The 13,349-nt window shown below is 36.3% G+C and overlaps 1 protein-coding gene across 1 annotated transcript in view; it reads left to right on the forward strand.

The window, feature by feature from the left end:
* The window catches only part of LOC136027348 (ribosome quality control complex subunit NEMF-like), a 123,784-nt gene that overhangs the window by 10,755 nt on the left and 99,680 nt on the right, over positions 1 to 13,349 (forward strand). The window contains exon 3 of the mRNA XM_065704505.1: positions 6,971 to 7,142. Within this exon, the coding sequence (XP_065560577.1) occupies positions 6,971 to 7,142 (172 nt within the window). The remainder of the gene's footprint in view (positions 1 to 6,970; positions 7,143 to 13,349) is intronic.

Consider the following 13,349-nt stretch of genomic DNA (forward strand, 5'->3'; position numbering starts at 1 on the left):
TGCCTTCTGGTAAAAAAAAATACAAAATTCCGCATTTTTGTAGATAGGAGCTTGAAACTTCTATAATTGGGTTCTCTGATACGCTGAATCTGATGGCGTGATTTTCGTTAAGATTCTATGACTTTTAGGGGGTTTTCCCCCTTTTTTCTAAAATAAGGCAAATTTTCTCAGGCTCGTAACTTTTGATACGTAAGACTAAACTTGATTAAACTTATATATTTAAAATTAGCATTAAAATGCGATTCTTTTGATGTAGCTATTGATATCAAAATTCCATTTTTTAGAGTTTTGGTTACTATTGTGCCGGGTCGCTCGTTACGACGAACTGTTTGACAAGATTAGTAGAGCAGATTTCTGTCTGTCAAGCAAAATCTTTAACGCAGGGATTTGAAGACTTGATATTATCATTGGGAAAACGTAAGAAGGCTTTGGTCTGAACAGATACCTCGCGTGAGCAGTTGTTTAATTTTCCATTGGTGGTGTCAAGAGTAGAGGATGGGTGAACGGTATTATCAGCAGTACCCTCAGTCTGACAAGTAGCTTCACGAGGGGAAACGTCACTTTATGCTAGAGGTAGAGAAAAGCTGGAATCAACTTCTGCGAGGGAGAGGGGGACAATGGCGATTTAAGTTCCTTTAGGATATTAAGCATCCTAGCTCTTGAATTTGGAGAAAGACGGGGGTACGAGGTGAAGGTAAAACAAGTGAGTTTAGAGAATATACCTGTATGGTTGAAATTTTCTTAAGAGGAGCAGTCAGGACAACACCAGCTCTCACTCCAATAAGCTCTATCAATTTTGTCACACTTCTCTGCTCCTGCACGGAACGAGCAATTGCACCCTCCACATTTCACAGAGTTCGAAAAGACTCTCAGCCTACATTCGGGACAAACAAATCTTTATCTAACCATCTTCCTCTAACGCATCCAATAAAAATGAACATAATTTAATAGTCTGAGTAGGGCTGATAACTCCCTTGCATTCTCAAGACCAGAACACGTAATTGCGCTTTACTGAAAACAAATTACGTTTTAGGTGTTTTTATGGCACTTGGTATTAACCAAGTGACATATAGCAATCGCAAATTCTGTCGGTATGTCTGTCTGTTGGTCCCGGTTTTGCTACTTTAAGCACTTCCAGGTAAGCTAGGACGATGAAATTTGGCAGGCATATCAGGAACCGGACCAGATTAAATTAAAATAGTCGTTTTCCCGATTTGACCATCTGGGGTGAGTGGGGGCCCGTTAATTCGGAAACAATAGAAAAATTGAAATATTTTTAACTTACGAATGGTTGATCAGATCTTAATAAAATTTGATGTTTGGAAGGATATCGTGTCTCAGAGCTATTATTTTAAATCCTGACCGGATCTGGTGACATTGGGGGGGGGGTGGGAGTTGGAAGGGGAAACCTAAAATCTTGGAAAACACTTAGAGTGGAGGGATCGGGATGAAACTTGGCGGGAAAAAAACACAAGTCCTAGATACATGATTGACATAACCGGAACGGATCCGCTCTCTTTGGGGTAGTTGGTGGGGGGGGGGTAATTCTGAAAAATTTGAAAAAATGAGGTATTTTTAACTTACGAACGGGTGATCGGATCTCAATGATATTTGATATTTAGAACGATATCGTGTCTCAAAGCTCTTATTTTAAATCCCGACTGAATCTGGTGACATTGGGGGGAGAGTTGGGAGGGGGAAACCTAAAATCTTGGAAAACACTTAAAGTGGAGGGATCGGGATGAAACTTGGTGGGAAAAATAAGCACAAGTCCTGGATACATGATTGACATAACCGGAGCAGATCCGCTCTCTTTGGGGTAGTTTTTTAATTCTGAAAAATTAGAAAAATGAGGTATTTTTAACCTACGAACGGGTGATCGGATCTCAATGAAATTTGTTATTTAGAAGGATATCGTGTCTCAAAGCTCTTATTTTAAATCCCGACCGGATCTGGTGACATTGGGGGGGGGGGGGGGGTTGGGAGGGGAAACCTAAAATCATGGAAAACACTTAGATTGGAGGGATCGGGATGAAACTTGGTGGGAAAAATAAGCAGAAGTCTTAGATACGTGATTTATATAATTGGAACAGATCCATTCTATTGGGGGAAGGGGGTTAATTCTGGAAAATTAGAAAAAATGACGTATTTTTAACTTACGAAGGAGTGATCGGATCTTCATGAAACTTCATATTTAGAAGGACCTCGTAACTCAGATATTTTATTTTATATCTCAACTGGATCCAGCGTCATTGGGGGGGCAGTTGGAGGGGGGGAATCTTAGAAAATCTTAAAGCGGAGAGATCAAGATGAAACTGGATGGGAAGAATAAATACCTGTCTAAAATACGTGACTGACACAACCGGACCAGACCTGTTCTCTTTGGTGGAGTTGGGGGGGGGGGTAATTTTGAAAATTGAGGTATTCGTACTTACGAAAGGGTGGACGGATCTTAATAAAATTTGATATTTAGAAGGATCTTGTGCTTTAAAGCTCTAATTTTAAATTCTGACCAGATACTGTGACATTGGGGGGATTTGGAGGGGGAAACCGGAATTCTCGAAAAACGTGAAAATTGGGGTATTTTTATCTTACGAATTAGTGATCGAATCTTAATGAAATTTGATATTTAGAAGGAATTCATGTCTAAGAGCTCTTATTTCAAATCCCAACCAGATCTTTTGACATTGGGGGGAGTTGGAGGGGGAAATCTTGGAAAACACTTGGAGTGGAGGAATCGGGATGAAGCTTGGTGGATAGAATAAGCAAATGCCCTTGATACGTGATTGACATTACCGTACTGGATTTTCTCTTTGGGAGATTTGGGGGGGGGGTCAGTGATTTGGCGAGTTTGGTGCTTCTGGACGTGCAAGGACGATGAAAATTGGTAGGCGTGTCAGGGAGCTGCACAAATTGACTTGATAAAGTCGTTTTCCCAGATTCGACCATCTGGGGGCTAAAGGGAGAGGAAAAATTAGAAAAAATTAGGTATTTACAACTTAAGAGTGGGTGATCGGATCTTAATGAATTTGGATATTTTGAAGGATAGCGTGACTCAGAGCTCTTATTTCAAATCCTGACCGGCATTAAGCCTCTGATTTTCCTTTTAAAACAATCTATTGATTCTTAGAATTTTTTTAGAGCTCATGGCTCTTAGCTCTTCTTGCCTCGTCACAAGTGCCATATGAGCTCTTAGCTCTTGTTACTTTTTTGCTTTCGTAAATTTTTTTTTTTTAAACTTTAAGAAATAATATCAGCATTTGTCACTTAAACTGACAATCCACGGTCATCTTTTTTTGTGCAAATTATGTTCTGGCCTTGAGAAGGCATGGGGGCTATCAGCCCCACTCAGATTATTAATTTCGGCTATTTATTGTAATTTCTGGTTGTTTTGAGGTTCATTTATTTAGTGATAATGATTTTTGATAGTTTTACGTTTGGAAGATTATTTGACTTTATTTCTGCTCATTTTTGGCTTAATTGACATCGCTACTTTTCTTTGAGAAATTGCTGCGTGGAAATTTTTTTATAATTAATTTTTAAGATAAAGGCTACTAAGAAAAAGTAGCCTTACTGAAAATAAGTGTTGTTCCAAGGTGTTACAATGCTTTGAACCTGACTTAACTGTATCTGAACTAAATTCAGACTTGAAACTATTAGCATATAACCTATATTAGCACATTTGAAAATATTTAGATGTTTGTATATAAAAATATACTTCATATATTAGAAAATATTAGCATATGACCTTTAAAAATTTGTTGATTAAAAGCAACCTAAAGTAGCTCTGTCCAGTTTTTAGGATAAGGGTTACTAAAGAAAGTAGGCTTGCTAAAGAAAATTCAAGTTTCAAAGCGGAATGAACACTTCGTGCTCGACTTGTCTATATTTTAACTAAAGTAAATTTAGTTCGTATCCCTCAATGTCTACAATAGAGCTAAATTGCCTTGATTTTTTTTTATCCCAATACTGAAGTGCCTATATAGTCTAACTTAATGTTTTTGTTTATTGTTAATTTTTTCATTTTTTATAATTTTCCTGCTGAGTGTTTTGCAGTTATGACAGGTTCCTAGCACCCTCGACTTTTTGGAACAACTATTGCTTGGAACGCAAATTACTCAACACTTTCCTGAAAAAAGTAGACTGTTTTCCACTTTTTTTCTTAACTTCGAAAATTGGGTAATGAAAAGCAACCTAGAGTAGGCCTGTCCAATTTTTAGGGTAGGGGCTACTAAAAAAAGATGCAATTTCAAGGTGGCACTTAATTTCGATCTCCACTTTTCTTTATTGAACTAAATTGTGTTTGTATTGCACCCCTCAGTGCTACGATAGAGTTGAAAAGTTTTATACTTTGTTTCAATATTCTAGTGCCTATATTGTCTAAGACAGTATTGAATATTTTGCGTTTATTTGGATTTTTCCTTTTTGTTTGTTTTTTATCTTGTGATTGTGCTACTATGGCAATTTATCTCTATTCCTGGTTCCCTAGAGCTTTTGGAGCGACTATTACTTTAGAAGTGAATTACTCAACATTTCGATAAAAAAAAGGAAAAGAGACTACACTTTTATTTTGTCATACTTGACATTGGTATGATCATACAACTTTAAGAAAAATAACAAATTAATAACAAATGAACACAGCTCTATCAAATTTTTAGAATATAGGCTAATAAATAGAGGTTTCATTTAAAGGTGAAATAGTCAAAATGGCACTGCTAGTGCCATTTCTTGTTGATATTGGAAACCTATTAGCCCACCTCACAACATTAGAAACCTTTCACATTTGTTCATTCTAAATATGTCTTCTTTTTAAAAGTTAATTTGGATACTTACGTGCTTTCAAAATCCAGGTGGAAGAGAATTGCCCCTTTCCTTGTAGAAATCTAAACAGCTGTAGCCTAAAGTAGGTAAATTTTACCAGTTTTGGAATTGTCAAACTAAAGAAAGTCCTTTGTCATAATGTAATTTTGCCTTGTTTTGTAAGGAGACCATTGTATAGGAACTATAGAATTGACAAAGAGCATCCAATATGGCATGGAGTCTAAAACGAATATCCAAAGTTTGTGGATAGCTGTATTTTGTATTCCAGATGTCGAATCTTCAGATTTTTTAAATGAAACTGTCCTTGAAATTGGAAATTTAATCCATCGTTTTTGCCAAGAATTTTCAATTATTGCCGATTTTTTGTTGATATATTTTTTTCCTGATACAATAGCAAATAATAAGGCTCTAGGTGCTGATAGCATCGTAGATAAGTTATTTAAATATTTTGATTACTAATTTAGAGTTGAAACACTGAAGACTGAATATGATTTCGATATAGAGGAAGTTTTTAGTGACTCTAGGAAAACTTCAATCAATCCCATTTATAAGGAAAGGGAAAGTAGTGAATGTAGTAATTACGGAGATATCAGTCTTATTTCCATAAGAATCAAATTACTTAGTATGATGATACTTATAGGCATGATTAGACTAAGAGACAATGTTGATAAAGTTTAAAGAGAAGAACATTAGGTATAGGGTCTTTTCTGGCCAACAAATTGTTGATCAGCAATCACGAGAACAGACTTGTTTATCAACAATTTGTTGATCAATAAAACCTTTGTTGGTCTCTAGAACACGATAATTGTCTCGCCAGAACAGGTTGTTCATCAAGAATGTCGCCAGAAAAAGCCTGTAGGAAGGTGAGAGGATGCATTGAACACATTGTCACACTGAGATTGATAAATAATTGAGAAGTGTCTGAACCAGAGTGCCAAAAACCCATTAGTCCTTAGTTTTATAGATTAGGAACAAGCATCTGATTCAGCTGATAGACAAGCTTAACAATAAAGATCCTACCCTTGCTCTTTATATGAGATAGTACTTCAAAGTAAGGTTAATAGTTGGTTCAGTGCGGAATCAAAAAATAATTTATGCTGTGTCTTATACCTGTTTGTACCGATTATTTTGATGGGCTTTGTTCTAAGGAACATTTCAAGGGCTGTTGGGAAAGATAATTTTAATTAAGAGGGAACAACTCTGCTAGGCTTTGAAAAGACAGTAATATGATTGTCTTAAATAAAATTATTAATAACTAAACGAATTTTTCTTTTAGATTTTGAGAGTTCATGCTATGGTAATAGATCTAAAAATTAATGTTGACAAAACAAAACTTGGTAAAGTAGGAATAAACAGAAATGAAGACGTAATATTAGGTAATGAAAAAACAAACCAAGTGGGTAGCTTCACTGAAATTGCTAACATTAGTAAAAACGGAGGTGGAGGAAAGCGAAAATCTGTATTGTAGAATAGCGTAAAAGCGGGAGGCTTTTTTTGCAGTTGAAAAAAGTTTGGAAGAATACAAAGATGTGTACTCAAACTAAGACTTGGATATTGAAAACCGCAATAACCACAGTGGTTCAGTATGGTTCTCAGGCATGGATACTTTGAAAGGTTGAGGAAGATATGCTAGATGTTTCCATGAGGAATTATCTACGGACGGCCTTAGGTACTCGTTTGACTGACCGTATATCACCACAATAAGCTTCATACGCACTTTAGTCCCAATTGCTTGGGATATAATGGAATACAGGTTAAAATGGGTAGGTCAAGTTTTACGAAACAAGCAGAATAGTTTGCTAAAAATTGCGCTTTTTGCCCATCCACCTGGACCCCCAAAAAAGCAGGATACTCTAATGTGGTAGAAGGGGTCGTAAGAAAGGATTAACGGGAAGTTGGAACTGAAAGGGAGAGAGGAAAGAGCGAAGCTTTGAATAGATTGGGGCAGAGATGGGTTCGCTGGCCTCAGGTGGCATGGTGCTGCAGTGAAATGTTAGCAGTAGTAGCAAATTTTATTTAAAGAAGGGTAACCATCTTGGATTGTTGAAATAAAGATACCAGGACGTATGAAGTTTATTAGAGGCTCTAGTGTTTCTGCACTCCATATTTCGTTTTTTATGTTTATTTATGAATTTTTACTATTTTCTAGGTGCATTGGAATGAGAGTAAACAACATTTACGATATTGATAATAAAACATACTTGATCAAATTAAATAGACAAGAAGAAAAATCTACATTGTTATTTGAGTCTGGCATTAGATTACACTTGACCAAATTCGACTGGCCTAAAAATCCTGCTCCATCAAGCTTTACTATGAAGGTATTTATTTTTTTTTTGAAAAAGATAATAATGATATTTATTTATAACCCACTCACATCACTAGCTAAATAGTTGATTATACACACACAAACACACAAAAAAGTGATTCAAAAACAATAACATTACATAAATAAAGTTGATAAAACAAACGGATCGAATCATGGTGAGGCGAGAGGCGACCAACGCCGTTGCGCTGCTTCTGAAAGCTTTTCTTGTAAATCAGTCAGCTTCTCAGGAATATTCGGAAGGTAAAAATTACTTATTATTTTTCGATTCCTATACTAAATAGGAAGATAGAGAAGATATTTACAGAAAAGGAAATAAGCCACTTCACAACAGCAACACTTTAAGAAATTTATAATTAAATTTCTTGTGAATATTTATCTCGATTTATCAGCAGTCGACCCAACCAATCGTGCACCAAACCATCTTCTGGACCACACTGTGATTTTTTTTTGTGGATGGTGAAGTCCTCCCTTCACAAGAGTGCAGACAGTCCGGTATTATAACCTCCTTTCGTTAGTATCAAACCTTATTCCAATAGGCAATGCATAGAACACCCCCCCCCAAAAAAAAGTCCCCCTGGACTCTACTTCAAATACTACCGAAAATGCTCCACATCTTGGCTGGTCAAGCTCACTATCTCAAAGCTCACATGATGGGTCAAACTCAATGAATAAGACAATGGTGGAGGTGGGGGCGTTTGTCACTATCCATGCTGAAAATGAAAATGACTTTCAAGAGGTCCTTTTAGGGGTTCCGAAAAAAGAAAAAATCTCCCCAATAAAAAATAATTCCCCTCCCCTTGCCCCAACTCCTCCTTTGCAAAACCTCGGAATATACTAAAAAATTTCTCCTGATATCCCTTTGAGATACATAGAGTAGCTCTATTAAGGGTTGCAGTCTTCAAAGTGTTAAAATCATTGTTTTCTTTAAGCATTAACCATGATGGATCTTTGCTAATAGTCCTCCAAGATTGTAAATTAGCACACATACTACTTAACTTAAAACCCCTTTTTTAACATCCCAATAAAGTCTGCTCTATGGACCCCAAACCATTACCCAACTAAAATAGTTGTTTATAATATCTCTCCAGAAATACCTATTCAGGAGCTAAAGGAAGGGCGCTCTGACAGAACTGGTAACCCAATCCCAGTTGCAGATGTCACCCAACTGGGAAAACTAGATGTTAATGGCCAAAAGTCAAGCAAGTCTTTCGTATTCACACTCAGAAAAAAAAAACAATAGCCTAGGCCAGACATTCCTCTTTGGACAAATGAAACCCCACAAGCCCTACAAGCCAAAACCAACCCAATGTCAAAAATATCTAAAACTAGGATACACAACAAACAAATACAGTGAAATTTTACAAGCCTGCAGTAAATGTAAAAGATCCCATCCCAAAGGAACGGCAAATTGTTAAAATGATCAGCCTAAATGTATAAATTGCAAAGGCCCCCATGATTCTTCCAATAAAACACTATGCCCTGCATGTGAAAACTATACCTACGTGACAGCTAAAGCAACAAGAGAAAGATATACCTTACCCATTTACAGGTCTGGAAGCAAACGCAGTCCAATCACACAAAACTAAACCCTTTATGAAACCACCCAATACATTCAGTTACAGAACACCCAACCTACCCAAAGCAACAAGCACCCCCATAAGACTACTTCCTCAAAACATCCCAGCTCACATTCTTATCTGAGAGAATTGCAAAGGCTGAGGCAACTAGCCTCCACATCCAATGGTAATAGGTTAGTCCGATTACCCCTCCCAAGCAGAAATAAATCAGAAGCATTGCTAGGAGTTGATCCCCTAATTAATGACAAGCCGGACGAAAATCTAAACAAGCTAACACCTAATATATGCCTCTTTATATTAACTCTAATGCAATTCAGTCTATGAACCTACAACAGCCACAGAAAGTAAAAATCATAAATGAATTGGCAAACATGTACCTACCCAATCATAAGCAAAAAGGATCTTGCTCTACTTCTAACAAAGCTAAACGTTGACACACGGTCATACGAAAAATTAAAGCAACAAAGCAGCACATCTCAATACTTCAGTGGAATATAAGATCACTTTCAGAAAATTAGTTAATGACCTAATATCTTTAACGAATAATAATTCCATCGATATTGCTTACCTTCAGGAAGCCCATTTGACCAAATACCAACAAACAAAGCTTTCAAAATATACTATCCTGAAAAAGGATAGGTCTTCAGAGAGAAAAGGAGGTGGTTTAGCTTTAATAATAAATAATAAAATCAAATTTTGTGGAATTAACTTTCTAGAATTTTTAAATGATGTTGATACAATTGGAATCAATGTTTAGCTTAATAATACCAAAACTTACATAATAAGCTTTTATAACCTTAATGGCCAAACTACAGATGCCATGGATTTCTTCAGTTATATAACTAATTATAATATGCTAGAAAACATGATTATTTGTGGAGATTTGAATGCCCACAGTCTCTGTGGGGGATAAGCCAGCAAATAAACCTGGTAAGTTTATTGAAAGTTTGATATCAAATAATGCTGAATTAGTAGTTGCTAACCCTCCAAATCGAAATACGTATTTTAACTCCAAAAGTGGCAAATTTTCCACAATTGACCTACAAATTGTGTCAATAAATATTTTGAATAAAGTTTATATAAATAAAATTGATACCCTTGCACAGGCCACTTTGCCATAGTTTCCTCATTAAATGAAACAACTAAAATTCTGCCACATACCCCCAAATATATTAAGACTAAAGTAAATTAGACTATCTTAAAAAATAAGCTTAATGATGAAATTTTAAGTCTTACCCAGGAATCATATATTTCACTTGTGACAGCTTACACACATGCTGAAGTTTTGGCATCCATGCTAACAAATACAGCCTATTCATACAATCCCCAAGACAACACATAGGAAAAGATTCCCTAAACACACTCCTACATCATGGTGGACAAAAGAGGACCAAATTAACTGGAGAACAAAAAAGGCAGCTAGGAGAAATATAAAAAAAAAACCTGCTATATATTTAAGTAAATTACCAGCAGAGGCTAATTTCAAGAGGACTATAATAAATGCTAAATATAATTACTGGAATAATTTTGCAAATAGTCTTTCCAGAGAAACGTGTGAGCCAATTATACATAAACTAATAAGCCACATCTGTGGGAAAAAACATCCCCCAACCCACTCCAGTATGAGCTACTATATAATATTACCCAATATGACAATGATAATGAAAAGGCAAAATTGTTTGCTACTCTTTTCTCAAAAAAACTAACATCAAATAATATCAGCATCCCTAGTCTGGATAAATCCGATATACCATCCTCGCCCAGGATCAGAGTATATAACCTGTCCATTCTCAATTCATGAACTGAATAATACAATGCAACATATCAGGGCTAAGGCTACGAGTAGCAACAATAACATACATCCTACGTGGATAACGAATCTCACCCCTTCTTATAAACAGAAACTCCTAAATTGCTATAACTATGCCTGGACTGCATCCACATTCCCCAATATTTGGAGAGGTTCATCCCTCCAACCAATATTAAAGAAAAATAACCGCAAATATGACCCTGAGCCTTACAGTCCTATAATGATTACTCCTACTCTGGGAAAAGTAATGGAGAAAATGATTTACCATCGACTGCTATGGTTTGTTGAGAAGAATAATATGTCACCTTGTGCTCAAACTGGTTTCAGGAAACACCACTCATTAATAGCTGCTTAAATATTGTTAACAAGTGCAATAAATGAATCCCTATCTAAAAATGATATCCTAGTTGCTGCATTCCTAGATTTTGAAGGGGCATATGACAATGTTAACCACCAGATCCTTTTAGCTAAACTTGCAAGTCTTGGATTACCACCATCCTTTATAAAATCTTTCATAGAAAATCGGGGTTTCATTGTTTGTGCAGGTTCAGACTCCTCACCCAAAACTACAATGACCAAAGGTCTTCCATAGGGTATAGTCCTGAGCTGTCTCCTCCACTCCCTGTTTCTCTGGGACATGAACCTTCCACACATCAGCTTACAATGTACTGATGATCTGGTGTTATGGGCAACTGGTAACACCTTTGAGATTGTACATTCAAAGTTGCAAAGTCACTTTTCCAATTTGAAGAGTTTTCTCAAAATCCTGCTTTACTTATTGCACCCACCAAGTCGAAAATCATCCAATTCCACCATAAGCGAAATGATTTTAATGCAAGACTAACGCTAAATGGAATAATTATTCCAGAGGAAAATCAAATTAATTACCTATGTCTCATACTTGATCTAATAGCATAATTTCCACCTTCACATCAAAAACATAACAAAAAAATGCTGTAGAAAAACAAGAATAATTTAAAAGACTACTATCCACACCTTGGGGCTTTAATGAGAAACTCTACTCCAATTCTATAAATCACAAATAAGACCCCGTATTGATTATGGGCTCCTTGCTTATGGTGCTTGTGCAAAGACCCTGATGTAAAAAATTGAAACACCACGAAACGATATAATCCGTCTCATATTTGGCTTTAGGAAACCAACAAGTACTAAGTTTCTGATGGGTCCAAAATGAATGAGAAGGTAAGAAGTTGAGTTTATCTCCCATCCCTTAATATTGCAATGGGTGAGAGAACATATGATAATGTGTCTATAATGTCTGCAGAGTTAAATGCCATGATCATGGCATTAGAGCACCTCATGAATAATCAACTTCTGATTGCTAATTTGCAAAATACTATAGTTTTTTCTGACCCTTTGCCAAGATTAGAGCTGCTACCCTCAGCTTCTTAGTATAAGATGGATATAGATACATTTCATTGTCTTAGCATTATTGATAATTTTGTTTAAGAGGCATAAGAACTTACCTCCAGCATGTTCCAAGCCACTTAGTTATAAGTGGTAACCATCAGGCACATGGAATTGCAAGAAATGCTTTAAATATTGACCAGCCAAGCGGGAGACCAATCTTCGTTAGAAACATATACCGCTGTAGATTATCAGAGGTATTGTTAAATAAGAATAATTCAATTTTATTGCCCTTTCCTAATAAGCACCTTTCTAAAACTTATCATAGAATTCGGTCTGGCTCAAATGGGCGAAATTTATAGGTGTTTTCATATCAGTTCATCAGTTCCCTAATTCAAGTGACTCAGATCCCTCTTACCCTCTGTGAAGGTATTGTAATTAAAAAAAAATGAAACAATTAATCATTGCATAGATTCAAAAGATCCACTGAAAGAAATCTTAGCAGATTCAAGATAATTAAGAAGCAACCAATTCAGTAGCTGTGTTCATTCTCACAGAGTGAATCAAAAGGAAAAGGGCTGAATAATCTCGACTGAAAAGCCCTCGTTTGCTGAAGCAGGAGAAGAAGAAGAAGAAAAAGCCACTCGAATCTCACTAAAATCCTTCTTGCTATAAATAGGTAAATCCCAGAAAGGTAAAGAACAGAATGACCTGAAAAAGTGGAATAAAGCTTTCCAAGGGCAGTACGATAATATTTTGCCTCGATTGGCTACAATTTTAAAGTAACCAGTCTGGATCTTCGTTGTAGCATCCCGGATGGCACGCTCACAAAAAGGCTCAAGATTTTTAGTAAATAGTAAGTGGTATTTTGGTAAGTAACCCAACTACTGCATCGAATCTACATGAGGGATGGGAATTTTTTCAGAAGTTAGAGATTTAGGAGGGGATGGAAAATTGAAAGAAAGACACCCATATTTACCAACATTAAGCGAAAGACCGATTTTAGTATAAGAATAAGAAATTTTATGAACCATCTGGGATTGTCTGAGTTTAGACCGGCGAATTAGAAAAATATCATCAGCATAAGCAAGGTATGAAATATCAGTTAACCCAACAAAACACATAGATGAAATATTCTCAAGAATATTGGAAATGCAGAGAATTTAAAACTTACTTGGAGATACTACTCCACTATGCTGTACACCGCGCTGTAGAATACTATCGAAAGCCTTAGAAAGATCGAGAGCACAAAATGTGAAGACCATATCCTTTAGCAGAAGCGTCTTTAAGAAGGCGAGCCAAAGCATGGTGAGCTTGCTTGCAACCGATGCCAGACCGAAAACCGAGCTGGTTCTTCTCAAAATTAGCATTCAAACTGATGAAAGGAAGTAGGATATGTAAAAAGAACAATCTAATGGACTCTTAACTCGTTTAAGAACAGAAG

The sequence above is a fragment of the Artemia franciscana genome, chromosome 5 (genome assembly GCF_032884065.1).
Source record: "Artemia franciscana chromosome 5, ASM3288406v1, whole genome shotgun sequence".
NCBI lineage: Eukaryota > Metazoa > Arthropoda > Branchiopoda > Anostraca > Artemiidae > Artemia > Artemia franciscana.